The sequence below is a fragment of the Pelodiscus sinensis genome, chromosome 11 (assembly GCF_052426305.1).
Source record: "Pelodiscus sinensis isolate ZL-2025 chromosome 11, ASM5242630v1, whole genome shotgun sequence".
NCBI lineage: Eukaryota > Metazoa > Chordata > Testudines > Trionychidae > Pelodiscus > Pelodiscus sinensis.
Window position 1 is genome coordinate 53,547,867 of NC_143062.1, and position 21,376 is coordinate 53,569,242.

General features: G+C 50.1%; 1 protein-coding gene across 2 annotated transcripts in view; it reads left to right on the plus strand.

Annotated features, from left to right (window-relative positions):
• Positions 1-21,376, plus strand: part of PLXNB1 (plexin B1) — a 206,191-nt gene that overhangs the window by 173,413 nt on the left and 11,402 nt on the right. For both annotated transcript variants that reach the window (XM_089781349.1, XM_089781350.1), the window contains exons 32-38: positions 1,131-1,234; positions 2,057-2,141; positions 7,572-7,738; positions 12,974-13,134; positions 18,109-18,256; positions 20,968-21,032; positions 21,128-21,203. In XM_089781349.1, the coding sequence (XP_089637475.1) occupies positions 1,131-1,234; positions 2,057-2,141; positions 7,572-7,738; positions 12,974-13,134; positions 18,109-18,256; positions 20,968-21,032; positions 21,128-21,203 (806 nt within the window). The remainder of the gene's footprint in view (positions 1-1,130; positions 1,235-2,056; positions 2,142-7,571; positions 7,739-12,973; positions 13,135-18,108; positions 18,257-20,967; positions 21,033-21,127; positions 21,204-21,376) is intronic.

The following is a 21,376-nucleotide window of genomic DNA, read 5'->3' on the forward strand; positions in this document are numbered from 1 at the left end:
ACACATATGAAAAGGACAAATCAAATTTCAGAACAGAAGAGGGATGCGGGGGGGGGGGGGGGGAGGTAAATGTCTGTGAGCTAATGATATTAGAGGTGATAATTAGGGAAGCTATCTTTGTAATGGGTAAGATAACTAGAGTCTTTAAGACCCCCGCGCAAAGTGTCAAATTTTAGCATGAATAACAGTTCAGAGGATTCCCTTTCAAGGATCAATGCCCACAAAACAGATATTAGACAGGATCACAAAGAAAAAACAGTTTCTTGCCATTTCAACCAGAAAGGACATTGTCTCAATGACTTAATTACCTGCATCCTGCTTCAAAAGCCTTTTAAAACTGCACTTGAAAGGGAATCCTCTGAACTGTTATTCATGCTAAAATTTGACACTTTGCACGGGGGTCTTAACAAAGACTCTAGTTATCTTACCCATTACAAAGATAGCTTCCCCAATTATCACCTCTAATATCATTAGCTCACAGACATTTACCTCCCCCCCCCCCCGCATCCCCCTTCTGTTCTGAAATTTGATTTGTCCTTTTCATATGTGTTTTTTTTAAATTGTATCCTTTGGTATATATGGTTGTGACTATTTTCTTCCACATATTGATCTGAGGAAGTGGGTCTGGCCCACGAAAGCTCATCACCTAATAAACCATCTTGTTAGTCTTTAAAGTGCTACATAGTCCTGTATTTGCTTCAGCTACACCAGACTATCACGGCTACATCTCTATCACTATTCATTTCTTCTGTGACAGTGCAGACACTATTCTGCTGCCATGTGTCAAAATAATGTTTTAACAGAGTAACAACCCTAATAGATAATGGGACCATTGAACAGCCCTTCTTCCGCTAACACATGCTGCACATTTGTGCTGTCTGCATTACGGCATGGAAGTTGTGTGGTTACGTTACTACAATGCACATCTCTGCATAGGATAGCGTTTCTGTATTTCATAACTGCTATGAAAGGAAACTCCACATTGTACAGAGCACTGCTGATAGGTAGTATTTTGGCCTGTTGTTAGTTTGACCTGGTACTGGGCTCTGCTTATTGCAAGTGAAACATGCAAGAGCGTTTTAAAGGCCATTCAACTTTCCCAGTAACAGTTTTATTTTCTGTGTTTTTAGAGTGGAGATCAGGTCTGGCTGGTCACCTGATCCTTTCTGACGAGGATGTGACATCTGTCATTCAGGGCACCTGGAAGCGCCTGAATACTCTTCAGCACTACAAGGTCAGAACTGAGCTTCCTTCCTCCCTTCCCCTTCTCCATACCCTTCCTGTTCCGGGGGCATGCTCCATCTCTAGATCTGACTCCTGCCTGATCCTACTGAAAGATCCTTTCCAGCCGCCCCGGGCTCTGACTTGCTGCAGTCACAGACCCGCTGTTCAGTCAGTGCATCTCCTCTGTACCCGACCGAGTCTCTCACATGTCTGATGTTACAGCCTCACTCTCTGAGCAATGGATTTGAAGGCCGCTTCTCCGTTAACCAGTCACATGTAACGTTCACCACAGTATCTGCCGTCACACTTCCTCTGCACTGCTCAGCTCCTTCTTTCCTCCTTTCTCAGTATTGCCTTTGATATAAGGATGTATAACTGGGGTGCACTAGACTGCACCTCCCTTCTGTTATTGTGAGTACACTGTGCTGCATGCCTGCAATTGTCAGCAGGAGACAAGCTTGCTGGTTGAAGGCTACATGCCCAATGTCTTCAGAGCTGGGATTGGGCCTCTGGGAATGAAAAAATGTTTAAAATCCCTTGCCTCGAAGCACCTGACAGACATCATTGCCCCTTACAGCCCTTGTGACCATGGTATGGTCCCATGCCTATGGGAAACTAAGGTATGGAGTAGTGAAGAAACTTTACCAAGCTCTGAGAGGAGTTAATAGCAGAGCCAGGAGTGGAACCCTGGGGTCCTGAGTCCAAGTCTTCTCCTGTTTTCAGGAGACCATCGTTCCTCGGGGCAGAGCTGCTGTGCTGTGTAACATCTGCCTGTCACTGTGAGAAGGAGAAATGGCAGAACAGTCCTAACCCAAGTTCTGCTTCTTTGCAGGTGCCTGATGGAGCAACTGTTGCTCTGGTCCCACGTGTGACCAAACACATCCCACGGGAGACTCAGGATTACGTCCCCGGCGAGAGTGAGTCTTATGCTTGAGGCCTTAATGTACCATGCTCCTAAAATAGTGTCACCAAGCCCAGCATCCGGCAAGCCAGGACAGGGCTGTTCTCCTAGGCAATAGCCAGAGGCCCCCTAAGACCAGGAGCAGGATAAAGGGAAGCAGCTTGAACTAGAATCTTCTAGTTTGCTACTCAAAAGCTGGGTGCAGTCCAGCTAATTGACCCATGAATTAACCATCCTGGGGCAGTGGTTCTCAGTGTGGCCCATGGACCACTAGTGGCCCGTGGCTTGAGTTCAGCCCCTCCTACTTCCCCACGCATCTGGGAACTCGCGCCGGCTTCGTGCGCAGAGGGAAGGAAGTGCAAAGTCGAGGGGGATTTCCTCTCTCCTAGAGCGGGTGGGTGAGGACAGGACTCAAACAGGGAGAGGCTACAAGTGGGGCCCAGTACGGGGGTTTCCAGCCACTTGGGGAAGGGGAGGCCGGGGTCAGGAGCAGGAAGGATTTCCCTGAACTGCTCAGTGGGTTTCACTCTGGCAGTGCAGGGCTCAGCTCAGGTCTCTCCGAGTATGTCTACACTACCCCCCTAGTTCAAACTAGGGTGGTAATGTAGGCAACCGGAGTTGCAAAGGAAGCCCGGGATTTGAATTTCCTGGGCTTCATTTGCATAAAGCCGGGCGCCACCATTTTTAAATGTCCGCTAGTGCGGACTCCGTGCCGCGCGGCTACACGCGGCTACACGCGGCACGGACTAGGTAGTTCGGACTAGGCTTCCTAGTCCGAACTACCGTTACTCCTCGTGAAATGGTGTCCGCACTAGCGGACATTTAAAAATGGCAGCGCCCGGCTTTATGCAAACGAAGCCCAGGAAATTCAAATCCCGGGCTTCATTTGCAACTCCGGTTGCCTACGTTACCCTCCTAGTTCGAACTAGGGGGCTAGTGTAGACAGACTCTCCCTTCAGCTCATTAAGGGACATGGTGTGGGGAGGAGATGGGGAAATGCAAAGGGGCTACAGCACTGGCTGGGCCATGCAGGAGGCAAAAGCTGAGGCAGGAGCGCCGCGTGTGTGTGGCTCAGTGCAGCCAGCGAGCTCGGGGCAGGCTCTCGCTGCCCATTCCCCTTTCTCCGACGGGCACAGCGAGTGGGCTGCAGCCCTGGGCTTGCCAACAGCGCTCGGCAGGGGGCTGGAAAGTTTCCACTCCCTTTGCTTTGCAATTTGGATTCCTTTGTACATGCTGGCTGGTGGGAAGGGGGAGCCTCCTTCTCGCAGAAAGGCAGCGAGGGATGGTGGCTGAGGGAGGGATGCACCCGGTTATTTGCAAACTCTGGTGCATTTCCCAGGGGCAGCTCCCCACGCCGCAGGCTCGACCTGGAGTTTGCAGCAATGCAAGGGAGCGAGCCTCCCAGACGGGGCAGGCAGGACGGAACTGACCTCTGCGCTGCGGAGTAGCCGCACCGGGGAGCCGCGAGACCCTGGGCTTTCCCCAGCCGGGTTACTCCTGGGGACAGCAGCGCATCCTGGCCCCTGCACCCAGGGCTCGCCTTTCAGCCAGGTGAGCTCAGCGTAGCGCCAGGGCTGTGCCTGACCCTTAGGAAAGGGCCCCTGGAGCCACTCTGAGGCTGCAATGCCCAAAGGAGGCAGGGGAGGAGAGGCAGCGAGTAAAGAGGAGAGAAGACTGAGAGGGGACATGACAGGGGTTTTCAGGTATCCAAAAGGGTGTTATGAGGAGGAGGGAGAAACTTGTTCTCCTTGGCCTCTGAGGACAGGACGAGAAGCAATGGGCTTAAACTGCAGCAAGGGGGTGATGGTTAAGCACTGGAATAAATTGCCTAGAGAAGTTGTGGAATCTCCAGCACTGGAGATAGGTAAGAGCAGGTTGGACAAACATCTGTCAGGGATGATCTAAATCATACTTGGTCCTGCTGTGAGGGCAGGGGACTGGACTCGCCCTCTCAAGGTCACTTCCAGTTCTGATTCTATGCCTGATTGACCTGGGGTTGGTTCTGCTTGGAGCAGGGGATGGGACCAGAAGGCCTCCTAGGGTCTCTCCCAACCCTCCCCTTCTGTGGTTCTATGTCTGAGAGGTTGGAGCGGCTGCACAGGCTCCCTGCTGCATGGGGAGAATCATAGAATCATAGAATAATAGGACTGGAAGGGACCTCGAGAGGTCATCGAGTCCAGCCCCCTGCCCTCAAGGCAGGACCAAGCTCCACCTACACCATCCCTGACAGATGTCTATCTAACCTGTTCTTAAATATCTCCAGAGAGGGAGATTCCACCACCTCCCTTGGCCATTTATTCCAATATTTGACCACCCTGACAGTTAGGAATTTTTTCCTAATGTCCAATCTAAACCTCCCCTGTTGCACTTTAAGCCCATTACTCCTTGTCCTGTCCTCAGAAACCAAGAGGAACAAATTTTCTTCTTCCTCCTTGTGACACCCTTTTAGATATTTGAAAACCGCTATCATGTCCCCCCTTCATCTTCTTTTTTCCAAACTAAACAAGCCCAGTTCATGAAGCCTGGCTTCATAGGTCATGTTCTCTAGACCTTTAATCATTCTTGTCGCTCTTCTCTGTACCCTTTCCAATTTCTCCACATCTTTCTTGAAATGTGGCGCCCAGAACTGGACACAGTACTCCAGTTGAGGCCTAACTAGTGCAGAGTAGAGCGGCAGAATGACGTCACGAGTTTTGCTTACAACACACCTGTTGATACAACCTAGAATCATATTTGCTTTTTTTGCAACAGCATCACACTGTTGACTCATATTCAACTTGTGGTCCACTATGACCCCTAGATCCCTTTCTGCCATGCTCCTTCCTAGACAGTCGCTTCCCATCTTGTATGTATGGAACTGATTGTTCCTTCCTAAGTGGAACACTTTGCATTTCTCTTTATTAAACCTCATCCTGTTTACCTCTGACCATTTCTCTAACTTGCTAAGGTCATTTTGAATTATGTCCCTATCCTCCAAAGAAGTTGCAACCCCACCCAGTTTGGTATCATCTGCAAACTTAATAAGCGTACTCTCTATCCCAATATCTACATCATTGATGAAGATATTGAACAGTACGGGTCCCAAAACAGACCCTTGAGGAACTCCACTTGTTATCCCTTTCCAGCAGGATTTAGCACCGTTAACAACAACTCTCTGACTACGGTTATCCAGCCAATTATGCACCCACCTTATCGTGGCCCTATCTAAGTTATGTTTGCCTAGTTTATCAATAAGAATATCATGCGAGACCGTATCAAATGCCTTACTAAAGTCAAAGAAGAAGTCAGAGAAGGCGGGGCTGAGCTCCCCCCGCTGGGGGAATGGCAGCGCAGTGATGTGCTGTTGCAGGGCGATGGGAGCAGTGAGGGACGGTCCTTGGGAGCAACAGGGGTGTGAAGCCAGGTAAGCACCCCCCCATACCCAAACCCCCGCGCCCTGAACTCTCTCACTCATCCCCCCCTGAGACCCTGCATACCCAGCTCGCCCCTACACCCTCCCTCCTGGCCAGACACCCTACTCCCAGCCTGCTTCTGCACCCTCCTTTACCTCACTTCCTGAACAGATCCTACATCCCCATCTCTATCCCACTCGCTGGCAGCCCTGTCCTGCACACTGAACCCCTTATTTTTGTCCCTACCTCAGAGCCTAAAGAGGTCCACAAAATCCACCAACTCCAGAAATGTAAATCTGGCCTATGGGAATCATTCTAGAATCATAGAACCATAGAGCTGGCAGAGACCTAAGCAGGTCATCAAGTCCAGCCCCCTGCTCTAGGCAGGACCAATCCCAATTAAATCAACCCAGCCAGGGCTTTGTCAAGTGGAGACTTAAACACCTCCAGGGATGCAAACTTGCTGAGGGTGCAATCCATCCCCTCATCCAGATCATTAATAAAGAGTTTGAACAGAACCAGCCCTAGAACCGATCCTTGGGGAACTCCACTAGAAACCGACTGCCAACCTGACATAGAGCAGTTGATCACTACCCGCTGGGCCCGACAGTATAGCCAGCTTTCTATCCATCTTACCGTCCATTTATCCAATCCATACTTCCTTAACTTGCTGGCAAGACTATTGTGGGAGACAGTATCAAAAGCTTTGCTAAAGTTAAGGTCTATCACATCCACTGACTTTGCCATGTCAACAGAGCCAGTTACCTCATCATAGAAGCTAATCAGATTGGTCAGGCAGGACTTGCCCTTCATGAATCCATGTTGACTGTTCCTGATCACTTTCCCTTCTTCCAAGTGCTTCAAAATGGATTCCTTAAGGATCCCCTCCATGAGGTAGTGCTGACTGGTCTGTAGTTCCCTGGATTCTCCTTCCCTTTTTTAAAGATGGGCACTACATCTGCCTGTTTTCGAATCAGCCGGGATTTCTCCTGATCATCATGAGTTTTCGAAGATAATGGCCAAAGGCTCTGCAATGACATTTGCTAGCTCCCACGGTACCCTCGGATGCAGTAAATCTGGACCCATGGATTTGTGTGTGTTTAGACTTTCTAAATAGTTTCTAACCTGTTCTTTCCCCACCAAAGGCTGCCCACCTCCTTCCCATCCTGCATTGCCTGGTGCATTAGTCTGGGAACTGACCTTGTCTGTGAAGACAGAGGCAAAGAAAGCATTGAGTACTTCAGCTTTCCCCGCATCATCTGTCACTAGGTTACCGCCCTCATCCAGTAAGGGCCCCACCCCCTCTCCGATCACCCTCTTATTGCTAACATGCCTGTAGAAACCTTTCTTGTTATCCTTCACATCCCTTGCTAGCTGCAATTCTAATTGTGCTTTCACCTTCTTGATTACAGATCTGCATTCTCGAACAATATGTTTATGCTCCTCCCTAGTCATCTGTCCAAGTTTCCACTTCTTGTAAGCTCCCTGTCCCTTCCCCTCCCCCTGTCAGTGCTGGAGTGCCAGAGGAGTGAGGTGTCTTGGTTGGGAGACACATCAGTGAGGGTTGTTTGTTTGTTTGTTTGTTTGCTTGCTTCTCACTTGTGTGGTCCCCGACTGATTTTTCTGTGGGTCAGTGGCCCCAACCCAAAAAAGGTTCCCACCCCTGCCATTAATACAGAAAACATTGAAACCTTTTGTGTTGGGCAGAAATTAATATTTTTCTTTATTTAAAATAAAGTTTGATAAACTAACATGAGAATGTTAAAATGCTTAATCCGGTTTAATAATTTAAATTAAACCATTTTCCCTAGCTGCAACTCGGGTATAATTATGTAATTAATGGTGAGTTTCCATTAGCAACTGGTGGTCTGTGGAATGGTTTACATTGAGCCAGGTGGTCCATGGGCCAAAAAGTTTGAGAAGCAGTGTCCTAGGGTCTAGCTTGCTGTTTCTTCCCCCAGCGCAGGAAACTCTTGTGGTTTCTTGTAAGTGCAACAAGTGGCTCCAAGCAGTGTGGCCAGTCTCTAGAGATTTCAATAGCATTTGTGTTTCAGAAACGCCGATGCTGGAGGATGCAGATGAGGGTGGAATAAAACTTTGGCATCTAGTAAAACCTACTGAGGAACCAGAGCTCCCCAAGCACAGGCGAGGAAGCTTACGGGATCGGGAGCGAGCTAAGGCCATTCCTGAAATTTATTTGACTCGTCTCCTCTCCATGAAGGTAGGTTGCGTGGCAAGTCTGGGCTAAGCCCCCTGGATCCTGCACTTCCTGGCGGGTCTTTGTGTGTGCTTCAGAGGCTCGCGAGGTCCCTACCACTGCCGAGAAAGCAAGGGTACCCCCGTTCCAAGAGCCCTTTTCATCATTGCCCAGTCTGGGGTTTTGGAGGTCAGTGTTGAGAGTTTACAGTGAGGTTTCAGTGTAGACTTAGCCAAGCGTTTTTCTTTCTTTTGATTTGTAACCTACTTTGCTCTGCCTTTTCTCACTTATTACCACTTAAATCCTACTGCTTCCACTTCATAAAATCACTTCTATTTTCTATCAATCCAAGTGAAAGTAATTGTTACCTGGGGGGGCAATCAGTGTGCACCTTCGCCCTTTCATGGTTAAAGGGGGCTCACCTAATTCGTTGGGGTCTGATCCCATCTGGGGAGTTTCTCTCAGGAAGCTAGGCCCTAAACTGCACTCTCCTTGGACCTGAGGAGGTCCAGTGTCTGTGCTGCTTCTCGGTGGGGCAGGGACCTCAGCTCAGGGCCTTGGCTGGGGGAGACCAGTGGAGCTGGCCTAGCAGGACCGAGTGGTGAGGTGCCCCAGAGAGCAGGAAGGTGAGTGGCAGTGTCAGCACCCCAGAAGGCACCCCCAAGGGGTCATCTGTGACCGCCCCCCCATCACAGTGGTTCAAAGAGCAGGGTAAATGTGCACAGCTAGTGCCAAATCATAGATTCCGAGCCCTGGAGCTCCAAACCATGCCCATCCTACAGTGGTCTCATCCCGTTCTCAGGTGGCCACAGCCACTGTGTGTTTTCTGTCTTGAGAAGAGCCCTGTAGTAGGGTGCAGTTCACTCTGGCCTCCATGCTACACAAGAATAAGCATGTCTTAATACACGCCTCTGAAGCTGTAACTCCCCACACAGTTGTCAGGATTCCAGGAGTGAACATGGCCTGCCGGATGGCAGTCTGAGCTGCTGGGCCATGATGATGCATTTAGACAGTATCGCTGACCAACAGCCTTCGTGCTAAAGGCCTCCAGGAGCCAGGCCCCTGAGCGAATGGACAGGTGACACTCTTCGTGGGTCCCTGGACTAGGTAGAGGAAGCCAACTGAGCAGCTTTTGACTTCTGCTTTGGACTGCCTGCCTCAGCCACTGGCCATTACAGGTTGCTCGGACCACTTGGTTCTCCTCTTTGGCTCATTCTACCAGAAAAGGGCCTGGAGCCCACAAATACATCACTACAGGGCACCCAGAGACACTGAGCCTCCAGGAGCAGATCAGTGGCTTAAGGCCAAAAACCAAATCTTACTAGTAGACCCGCTCACTGTGAGAATAGACCCCAGGACTACCAGTGGGAATGTCTCCCTTGCCTTCAGCACCCACACCCACAGGAGTGCTACCATGGGCCTTTTAGCAGCTTTGGGGATTATGAGTCGGTGCAGATGGCCTAATGCCTGCCTGATGCATCAGGCAAAAGTGGCATCTTGGCCACGTGTGACCCTTTTGTGAGGGCCTTTGTGACAAGTTTTGATGATCCACTCTGAACTCACGATGCAAAGGTGGTCCTACAGAGGCTGGCAGGCCTCACAGTTGGCTGCAGTGCATGCAGCCAGCTTCTGATGTCCATCAGCAGGTGTGGCCTGGAATAAGATGACCCAGCTACACCAATTCTGTCTTGGCCTCAGCAAGGAGATAAAAGATGAGCTTGCCTTCATGGAGCCTCTGGTGGATCCAGATGCATTTATAGTAGGGTGAAGAGACCCTTGAACCACTCAGGAGCCACCCAAATCCTCCTTTTTGGGTGCTGGCTTACACTCCCTCTCAGCAAAGATTCTTGGCACCCAGCATGCTTTCATCAGGTGTCTCCAATGGCTGCCACATCCGTTTTCAGACGGTGCCCCCATCTCTCTTTAGGACTCAATTCACACAAGCCAACTTGAAGAAGATGTATATGGCTTGTCTGCTTTTTAGAGGAGGCACCTCTGGAGCTCAGAGGAAGAGGTTGTGTTCCTGATATTGCCTTACTTTGAAGTAAAAAGTGCGGGGGTGGGGGAGGAGAAGGTCATCCTGTACTAGAGAGCAAATGCCATCTCATATTTAGGATGGGAACACTTGCCTCCATCATCCCTTCTCTTCTGCTCAAGGCTGATTAGGGGTGCCTGACCTCCAAGATGTGGACACTCCTTTTGTGACCCATCCAGTCACAGGAAGTATCTGTGTGGTGTGGGACCCAGTCACTACCATGGACAGTGCTGCCATTCATTCTTTCCATACCACCACGTGTTTTCAAAATGCCTGCCAGTGGTGGTGGCAAATCTGAGCAGAGAATGGATTAATGTCTATCCATACTTTGACAACTGGCTTATCAAAGGCAGGTCTTATCAGGAAATCCCCACAGCCCAAAACTCCTGGTGAACTATGAAAAGTGGTCTTTTAACCCAGCTTAATCAACTCCCAGTTGGCAAAAGCAAATCTTGCCATGGGCAGGCTTTGTTTTCATCAGACACAGCATGAGACATCACATTGTGCTACCATCCTACATCACACTGCCCCCAACAGCTGTCAGGATAATTTTCTCCACGCCTTGATGCTGATCACAGATGCATCAGCAATAGATAGGACCTGGGCCAACTCCAGATAGACACAACTTGGTCCCAAAAAGGCACAAACCTGCATCCAAATGTTCTAAAATGGCAAGTGATCTTGTTAGCTTCTGTAGCATTCCATTCTGTTTTACACAATTCAACCAGGCAGGTTTTCAGACAACGTATCAACAGGGCACTATCTGAGAACAAGCCAGGAGTTGCCATTCATCGCTCCTGTGTGTCAGGAGGCAATCAGTTTATGGACAGGGTGTCAATAGCAGTTGGATTTACACTAAGTGCCAAGGAGATAAAGTGACTGAATCATGGAGAAGGGGACGACAGATTAAGTATCTGAAATGCAGTAGTGGTGAAGTTTTAGAACAAGTGGGATCTGATGTGTACCTAGGAAGCTTGATCAGTGCTGATGAATTCCATCAAGGATGAAATTGAAAGGAAATTTACTGTAGCTGTGTGTGCTGCAGAGAAACTGTCAGAATTATGTACAGCTAAAAACACTACCTTTGATGCCACAGAGAAAATGTATCACACCAATGTATTAACAGTATTACTTTACCATCTGGAAACAGCTGTATTAAATTAAATTAAACAGACAACAGAAGGCTGGAGGTAGTGGAAGTTCTTCAAAAGATGGCAAGTTTAAAGTGGAACGATATAAAGACACATGAAGAAATTAGAAGGAGAGTAGAATGTGAAATCGGTACCAGATTGGCTGCCACATCAGAAAATTATGACTGATAATTGGGAATTGCTTAAGAACACTCTACTAGATGCCCAAAATCCCACAATCCCACAGTCAAGAAAGAAGGCTATACTAATTAAAGAATTGAATGATTTATAGGGGAAGTAAAGGCAGCTATAATTTAACAAAAAATAGTATACCACAAATGGAAGAAAGGAGAAATTGATAGTAATGAATACAACTCTCAAGCTGGGAATTGTAGAAAACTGATAAGAGAAGCAAAGGGACATCCGGAAAAATTCATGGCCAGCAGAGTTAAGGACAGGAGGGTTTTTTTAAGTATATTAAGAACAAAAAGAATCTGAACAATGCTACTACTATATGGAAATGGTAAAATTATGAGTAATAATCCTGAAAAGGCAGCAGTGTTGAATAAATATCTCTGCTCTGTATTAGAGGGGAAAACAGATGATGTCTTAACATATGATAACACACTTTCTATGCTACAAGTATCTCAGCTGTTAAAATTCCATGTTTAAATGATAGGTCCAGATAACTTGCTTCCAAAGGTTTTATTAAGAGGTGGCTGAGGAACTTGCTGGCCTGTTACTGTGGATTTATTTCAGTAAGACTTAGAATGTTGGGAAAGTTTCAGAGGGTGGGAGGAGTGTCAATATTTTAAAAGAACAAAAGGAATGGCTCGGGGAATTATAGACCTGTCTGAAGTTGATCACAGGGGAAAAATGGAATGGCTGATGCAGGCTTATATTAATAAAGAATTAAAGGAGGATAACGCAGTTATTGCCTATGAAGATATCCTTGTGGAAAATAGATCCTGTTATACTAATCAGAGTTTTTAATGAGGTGACAAGTTTGGTTGATAAAGGTAACAATGTTGATGTATTATACTTAGATTTGGTACCACGTAACGTTTAATTGGGGAGGAAACTAGAAAGCAATAAACTAACATATCACATACTAAATGGATTAAAAGGTGACTAGCTATTAGAGTACAAATGTATCTGTAAACAGGGAATTGTCACTAAGTAGGTGTATTTCCAGTGGGTCCTGCAGGAATCAGTTCATGTCCCATTGCTACTTAATATTTTTTCAGTGACCTAAAAGAAAATATAAAATCATTGTTGATGAAATGTTCAGGTTACATAAAAAATTGGCAAGTGGTAAATGCTGAAGAAGGCTGGTCACTGATTCAGAGTGATCTGGATTGGTTGGTAAGCCAGGCATAAGCAAACAACATGCAAGCCCTACTCATAAGGTGGGGCACTACACGGGGGCACACTGAATGTGACAAGGATTTGGGTATTCTGAATAGCAGAAGAAAAGTTATTTTACATCTGTATTTGGCACTGTGGGACTGCTGGTGGCATAGTGTGTCCAGTTCTAGTACCCACAATTCACAGAACTAAGTTATATATTGGAGAGGCCACCAACAGTGAAAAGCCACCAAAATGATGAAATAATTAGAAATCTTGCTGTATAGTGATAAACACAAGGAACTCAATCTACTTGGCTTAACAAAGAGAAGGGTAAGGGGTGATTTGATCACAGTCTATTGATATTTACATGGGGAACAAATATTTGAAACTGGCCCGTCAGTCTAGCAGAGAAAGATCTAACACGATCCAATGGCTGGAAGTGACTCCAGATTGGAAATAATGTACATTTTTAACAGGGTGATTGACTACCAGATCAAGTGGCCAAGGGTCGTGGTGAACTCTACATCCTGGGCAATGTTTAAATTAAGATGGGATGTTTCTCTCTAAAATTCACTGCAGGGATCCTGTTGAAGTCAGGAAGTTCTGTGTCCCTAGTTCTGCAGGAGATTGGACTAGATGACCACAACGATCACTTGTGGCCATGAAATCTGTGAAGCCTTTCCTGTAATATTTGTTTACATTCTTCCTATTCATTGTGTGTTATCTTTGTTGTTTTGTCCACAGGGGACCCTGCAGAAGTTTGTGGATGACTTGTTCCAGGTTATCCTCAGCACCAGCCGCCCTGTCCCACTGGCTGTTAAATATTTTTTTGACTTGTTAGATGACCAAGCAATACACCATGGAATTTTGGACTCTGAGACCATTCATATCTGGAAGACAAATAGGTATGGAGTTGAAGTTGCAGCCTGACACTTCCCTAGACGAGAATCCCAAACTGTGGTCCCTGGAGTACCTGCTGGTTGGTCACATGCTGCTGGCAGCCCCTGTGTCTATTGGAGAGAAACAGAAGAGATGGATTAGTGCAGGTGAAATGCAAAGTTGAGTGTGTAAAATTACCATTGTTCTTCTTTGAGTGTATGTCCCTAGGTGTACTCCACTGTAAGGTGAGCGAGCCCATGCACTATTTATTGGAGATTTCAGTTAGCAGTGTCTATAGGTTCACACCTGGACACTCGGCAGCCTTACATGCAGGAGAATGCATCCTAGAATACTCAAGGAGATGGTAGAGGAGGTATCTGAGGTTTTATCTATCATCTTTGAAAAATCATGGAAGAGGGAGAGATTCCAGAAGACTGGAAAAGGGCAAATATAGTGTCCATCTATAAAAAGGAAATAAGAACAACCCAGGAAACTACAGACCAGTCAGTTTAACTCTGCACCAGGGAAAGATAATGGAGCAAGTAATTAAGGAATTCATCTGCAAACACCTAGAAGATAATAAGGTAACGGCCAGCATGGATTTGTAAAGAACAAATCATGTCAAACCAATCTGATAGCTTTCTTTGATAGGATACAAGTCTTGTGGATAGGGGAGAAATGGTGAACATGGTATACCTAGACTTCAGTAAGGCACTTGATAGGGTCTCACATGATCGTCTTCTCAGTAAACTAGGCAAATACAACTTAGATGGGACTACTGAAAGGTGGGTGCATAACTGGCTGGATAACTGTTCTCAGAGATCAGAGGGGTAGCCGTGTTCGCCTGAATCTGCAAAAGCGGCGAGGAGTCCTGTGGCACCTTATAGACTAACTGAAGTGTTGGAGCATAAGCTTTTGTGGGCAAAGACCCGCTTCGTCAGATGCATGTAGTGGAAATTTCCAGAGGCAGGTATAAATATGCAGGCCAGAATCAGGCTGGAGATAACGAGGTGGATCCAATCAAGGAGGATGAGGCCCACTTCTAGTAGCAGATCTGGAGGTGTGAATTCCAAGAGAGCAGAAGCTGCTTTTGTAGTTAGCGAGCCATTCACAGTCTTTGTTTAATCCTGAGTGGATTGTGTCAAACTTGAAGATGAACTGGAGCTCAGCAAAATGCAGGACAATGTAGCACTTTAAAGACTAACAAGATGGTTTATTAGATGATGAGCTTTCGTGGGCCAGACCCACTTCCTCAGATCAAATAGTGGAAGAAAATAGTCACAACCATATATACCAAAGGATACAATTTAAAAAAATGAACAAATATGAAAAGGACAAATCACATTGCAGAACAGGAGGGGGAGCTCAGCAGTTTCTCTCTGAAGTCTGGTCCTGAAGTTTTTTTGCTGCAGGATGGCTACTTTTAGATCTGCAGTTGTATGTCCAGGGAGATTGAAGTGTTCTCCTACAGGCTTTTGTATGTTGCCATTCCTAATATCTGATTTGTGTCCATTGATTCTTTTACGTAGGGACCGTCCAGTTTGGCCGATGTATATAGCAGTGGGGCATTGGTACATGATGGCATATATTACGTTAGTAGATGTGCAGGAGAATGAACCAGTGACAGTATGGCTGATCTGGTTAGGTCCTGTGATGGTGTTGCTAGTGTATATATGTGGCCAGAGTTGGCACCGAGGTTTGTTGCATGGATTGGTTCCTGAGTTAGAGTTATTATGGTGCGGTGTGTAGTTGCTGATGAGAATATGCTTCAGGTTGGCAGGTTGTCTGTGGGCAAGGACTGGCCTGCCTCCCACGGCCTGTGAAAGCGAGGGATCATTGTCCAGGATGGGTTGTAGATCACTAATGATGTGTTGGAGAGGTTTTAGCTGAGGACTGTAGGTGATGGCCAGTGGTGTTTTGTTGGTTTCTTTCTTAGGCTTGTCCCATAGCAGGAGGCTTCTGGGTACACGTCTGGCTCTGTCAATCTGTCTCCTCACTTCCTCGTGTGGGTATCGTAGTTTACAGAATGCTTGTTGAAGATCTTGTAGGTGTAGGTCTCTGAGGGGTTGGAGCATATGCGGTTGTACCTCAGTGCTTGGCTGTAAACAATGGATCGTGTGGTGTGTCCGGGATGGAAGCTGGAGGCATGCAGGTAAGCATAGCGGTCGGTAGGCTTTCGGTATAGGGTGGTGTTGATGTGACCGTCACTTATTTGCACCATGGTGTCCAGGTAATGGACCTCCCATGTAGACTGGTCCATGCTGAGGTTGATGGTGGGGTGGAAGCTGTTGAAATTGTGGTGAAATTCTTCCAGAGTCTCCTTCTCATGGGTCCAGATGATGAAGATGTCATCGATGTAGAGTATGGGCGTAAGTGGACGAGAATTGAGGAAGCGTTGTTCCAGGTCAGCCATAAAAATGTTGGCGTATTGTGGGGCCATGCAGGTGCCCATAGCAGTGCCACTGGCCTGGAGGTATATATTGTCACCAAATCTGAAATAATTGTGTGTGAGGATAAATTCACAGAGTTCAGCCACCAGTTGTGCTGTGGCATCATCAGGGATACTGACAGTTTGTACTCCATCTGCATGTGGGATGTTTGTGTAGAGAGCCTCTACACCCATGGTGGCTAGGATGGTGTTTTCTGGAAGATCACCAATGCATTGTAGTTTTCTCAGGAAATCCGTAGTGTCACGGAGATAGCTGGGAGTGCAGGTGGTGTAGGGTCTGAGTAGAGAGTCCACATAGCCAGACAGTCCTGCAGTGGGAGTGCCAATGCCCGAGATGATGGGGCGTCCGGGATTTCCAGGTTTGTGGATCTTGGGTAATAGAACAACCCTGGTCGGGGCTCTAAGGGTATGTCGATTTGTTCCTGTGCTTGTGTGGGGAGTTCCTGAGCAGATGGTGCAGTTTCTTAGTGTATTCCTTAGTGGGATCTGAGGAAAGAGGCCTGTAGAATGTGGTATTGGAGAGTTGTCTGGCAGCCTCCTTTAGGTAGTCAGGCCTGTCCATGATGACAACAGCACCTCCTTTGTCAGCCTCTTTGATTATAATGTCGGAGTTGTTCCGGAGGCTGTGGATGGCATTGCGTTCTGCACGACTGAGGTTACCAGGCAAGCGATGCTGTTTTCCCACAATTTCTGCCTGTGCACGTCGGCGGAAGCATTCTATGTAGAGGTCCAGACTGTCATTTCGGCCCTCAGGAGGAGTCCACGTGGAGTTCTTCTTCTTGTGCTGTTGGGGGGAAGGTATCTGTGTGTCAGTGCGCTGTTCAGTGTTGTGTTGGAAGTATTCCTTGAGACGGAGATGGCGAAAGTAGGCTTCCAGATCACCGCAGAACTGTATCATGTTAGTGGGGGTGGCGGGGCAAAAAGAGAGTCCCCGAGATAGAACAGACTCTTCTGCCGGGCTGAGTGTGTAGTTGGAGAGATTGACGATATTGCTGGGTGAGTTAGGGGTACCACTGTTGTGGTCCCATGTGGCGGGTAGGAGTTCAGACAGCTTACAGTCCTTTTTCCTCTGTAGAGAAGTGAAGTGTGCAATGTAGATCTCCTGTCTTATTTTAGTAAAGTCCATTTGTGAGGAAGGTTGGTGTTTTATGAGAGTCTCCAGATTGGAGAGCTCTTTTTTGATGTTTTCCTGTTTGCTGTACAGGATGCTGATCAGGTGGTTCCTCGGTTTTTTAGATAGTGCATGGCATAATCTCTCAGTGTAGTCTGTGCAGTATGTAGATAGCAATGGAGAGAGTAGTTATTACTTAGAGAGTCGTTATTAACAGTTTACAATCCTGCTGGAAGGACATATCAAGTGGGGTTCGGCAAGGGTCTGTTTTGGACATGTTCTGTTCAGTATCTTCATCAACGATTTAGAAAGCGGCATAGAGAGTACACTTAAAACTGGAAGGGATTGGAACTGCTCTGGAGGATAGGGTCATAATTCAAAATAATCTGGGCAAACCAGAGAAATGGTCTGAGGTAAATAGGATGAAATTTAAGAAGGATAAATGCAAAGTGGAAGGAACAATCCGTTTCACACAACAGAATGGGAAGCGACTGTCTGGGAAGGAGTACCGCTGAAAGGGATCTAGGGGTTATAGTGGACCACAAGCTAAATATGAGTCAACAGTGTGACGCAGTTGCAAAAAATGCAAACCTGATTCTGGGCTGCATTAACAGGAGTGTTGTGAGCAGGACACAAGAAGTCATTCTTCCGCTCTGCTCTGTGCTGATCTTTGGGCTTTGTGGCTAAGAAGGAACTGAAGTAGCACATTGGTTTGAACTAACTATATAGCTTTGCATTGAAGCAAAAGGTTGGGTAGTGCGCAGGCACTGACCCTGCTAACTAAAATCTCCCATTGAGTGCAGCCGTGTGTGCACAGCTGACAGTGGAGCACTCATAGGGCCCAATGACATTGGACTTCAGTTACTGTATGGGTAAGTAATCTCTGCTTCAGAGGACTAAGCACTTAGTTCACTAAAGACAAGCTGTACTCCCAGGCACACTGCCCTGCATGCAAGGAAGGGTGGGAAGGGAGAAGCGAAGGTGCTCAAGAGACAGGATTTCTGTAAAGATGTGGTCTGCACTAGGAAAGTTGGAGAACCACTCCCTAGATACCGCAGGAGACGGGCGACTCAAAGTATGCAGAGTCAGGGTTTGGCCTTACTCCAGGACTCTGCCTGCAGTTTTTGAGGTGCATGTGGCTGACTCTGGGTTTGAGAGTCTCCACAAATGATTTGCCTGGAATGTGACGTGTGAAGTGTTAAACTTCTCACAGCAAAAGGGTTTCTGCTTCCGAGAGGCTCCTCTGTGAATGTGCTGCACTGACAACTGGGTCTCCCAGGAGATTTAAACTCTGTGGCGTGGGAACCCTCCTCTTCAGCTGAATAGGGATCTCCATGCAGGCTAGGCAACAAGCAGGATTAGTAACTCCTTTGAGGGCAGGGCTGGGTTGGCCTCATTCTATCCTAACCTGCCTCCCCCCCTCTCTCCTTTTCTCTGCAGCCTGCCTCTCCGATTCTGGGTCAACATAATCAAAAACCCCCAGTTTGTGTTTGATGTGCAGACATCGGACAACATGGATGCCGTCCTCCTGGTCATTGCTCAGACCTTCATGGACTCCTGCACTGTTGCCGACCACAAGCTGGGGCGGGTAAGCATGGACCTGGGGTCGAGCAGCCAGTGTGTGCAGCACAGCAAGGGTTTGACCGATGTGTGCTCTCCAACCACTCGGGGAGAGCTCTCCGGGCACGGGAGGGGCGGTGCCTGCAGGCGGAGGTGAGGCTCGGGGAGAGCTCTCCGGGCACGGGAGGGGCGGTGCCTGCAGGCGGAGGTGAGGCTCGGGGAGAGCTCTCCGGGCACGGGAGGGGCGGTGCCTGCAGGCGGAGGTGAGGCTCGGGGAGAGCTCTCCGGGCACGGGAGGGGCGGTGCCTGCAGGCGGAGGTGAGGCTCGGGGAGAGCTCTCCGGGCACGGGAGGGGCGGTGCCTGCAGGCGGAGGTGAGGCTCGGGGAGAGCTCTCCGGGCACGGGAGGGGCGGTGCCTGCAGGCGGAGGTGAGGCTCGGGGAGAGCTCTCCGGGCACGGGAGGGGCGGTGCCTGCAGGCGGAGGTGAGGCTCGGGGAGAGCTCTCCGGGCACGGGAGGGGCGGTGCCTGCAGGCGGAGGTGAGGCTCGGGGAGAGCTCTCCGGGCACGGGAGGGGCGGTGCCTGCAGGCGGAGGTGAGGCTCGGGGAGAGCTCTCCAGGCACGGGAGGGGCGGTGCCTGCAGGCGGAGGTGAGGCTCGGGGAGAGCTCTCCGGGCACGGGAGGGGCGGTGCCTGCAGGCGGAGGTGAGGCTCGGGGAGAGCTCTCCGGGCACGGGAGGGGCGGTGCCTGCAGGCGGAGGTGAGGCTCGGGGAGAGCTCTCCGGGCACGGGAGGGGCGGTGCCTGCAGGCGGAGGTGAGGCTCGGGGAGAGCTCTCCGGGCACGGGAGGGGCGGTGCCTGCAGGCGGAGGTGAGGCTCGGGGAGAGCTCTCCGGGCACGGGAGGGGCGGTGCCTGCAGGCGGAGGTGAGGCTCGGGGAGAGCTCTCCGGGCACGGGAGGGGCGGTGCCTGCAGGCGGAGGTGAGGCTCGGGGAGAGCTCTCCGGGCACGGGAGGGGCGGTGCCTGCAGGCGGAGGTGAGGCTCGGGGAGAGCTCTCCGGGCACGGGAGGGGCGGTGCCTGCAGGCGGAGGTGAGGCTCGGGAAGAGCTCTCCGGGCACGGGAGGGGCGGTGCCTGCAGGCGGAGGTGAGGCTCGGGGAGAGCTCTCCGGGCACGGGAGGGGCGGTGCCTGCAGGCGGAGGTGAGGCTCGGGGAGAGCTCTCCGGGCACGGGAGGGGCGGTGCCTGCAGGCGGAGGTGAGGCTCGGGGAGAGCTCTCCGGGCACGGGAGGGGCGGTGCCTGCAGGCGGAGGTGAGGCTCGGGGAGAGCTCTCCGGGCACGGGAGGAGCGGTGCCTGCAGGCGGAGGTGAGGCTCGGGGAGAGCTCTCCGGGCACGGGAGGGGCGGTGCCTGCAGGCGGAGGTGAGGCTCGGGGAGAGCTCTCCGGGCACGGGAGGGGCGGTGCCTGCAGGCGGAGGTGAGGCTCGGGGAGAGCTCTCCGGGCACGGGAGGGGCGGTGCCTGCAGGCGGAGGTGAGGCTCAGGGAGAGCTCTCCGGGCACGGGAGGGGCGGTGCCTGCAGGCGGAGGTGAGGCTCGGGGAGAGCTCTCCGGGCACGGGAGGAGCGGTGCCTGCAGGTGGAGGATTAGAATCTGGTCGTAATAAATAGGAAGGGCTCTTGAAAGCAAGGACAGGATGTGTTCTCCGGGGCCTGTTGCTCTATAATGGGTGGGCAATCATTTTTGACGGGGGGCCCACTTCAGAAATTTTTGAAGTGGGTCCAGGCTTCCCTAGCAGGGGCGGGACCTCAGGCACAAGGGGCAGGGCCAGAACACTTTCGTGCTTCCCCACCCCCAGAACCTGATTGGTCTAGGGGCGAGGGAGCACGCAAAGTCTTTGTCCTCCCCTCCCCCGAGAAAACCACCAGCTGTTCTAAACTTTGTGCGCTTGGGCCAGGTCAGTTAGGACCTGGGGAGGGGGAGCATGTGACGTTTCTCACTCCCTTCCCCCACCCATCAAGGGAGTGTCTTAGGCAGCTACCAGCTGAGCAGCAGCTGGCAATTGACTTCAATTCCTGAGCCACTTGCAGGGCGGGAGGAGACTTCACGCGTTCCCCCTGCCCCCAAGGCCTGATTGGCCTGGGTCGGGGGGAGCGGCAGGGCACCCACAGGCCAGATCAGCTCACTGGGTGGGCCGGATCCAGCCCCCGGAGGCTCTTTTGCCAATCCCTCCTCTATAATCGGGATTGGGACTATGGCCGGGTCTCCTTCTTTTGGTGGAGACCAAGCTAGATGTAAACCCTGAGTCCGTGTTCATGGACAGTGTGAGGTCATGGCTTCCTCGCCAGCACACTGCCTCCGCTGGACAGACAGTACTGCCTCCAGCTTTCTCCAGGTGCCATGTCCTGGGGCTCCCTGTCTGCAGGCCTCCTACTGAGAGAAACAGAGTGGTGACGCCCTGGGATGGCTGTTCTTTCTGGCACCTACTCCCCACTCTGACGGGGGCAGGGAACAGTCCCTAATCTGTGCTTCTGTTGGGAAATGTTTGCATAGCCAGTGACCTGGGGCTCTTGCAAGAGGGGATGGACTGTCCTGCATGCACCTTGTGGGGAAAGGCTGCTTCTCCCCACCTCGGAGAGCAGGGGAGGGAGGGAGGCTGCCTGTCCCCGTGGGAATCTGGCGGTTGTGTTTTCTCTCCCTGGTCTTGGTTCCCATAACCTGTCAGTCTGTTTCTGCCTTTTAAAGGACTCGCCAATCAACAAGCTGCTCTATGCCCGGGACATTCCTCGCTACAAGCAGATGGTAGAAAGGTAAAGCCTGGGTGAGCAGGTGTGGTGGCTGGGTTGCTTGGTAGGGAGGAAGCAGCAGAGCCTGCGTTAACAGGCCCTGTGCTCCCGTTGCATAGGTACTATGCGGACATTCGCCAGACCATCTCCGCCAGCGACCAGGAAATGAACTCTGCCCTGGCTGAGCTCTCAAGGGTAAATAACTAACTTCTTTCAAAAACTAGAGCACTACACTGGCTCCTTCAGGGTGTGTAATCTGCCAGCCTGACGCAGGGTCTGCCGTAGCTTTCCCCAGGATATCTATCACTGCCCCACTGGAATCCCCGGCTAAGTGCTGGCAGGGACCGAGCATTTTAACCACTTCATCA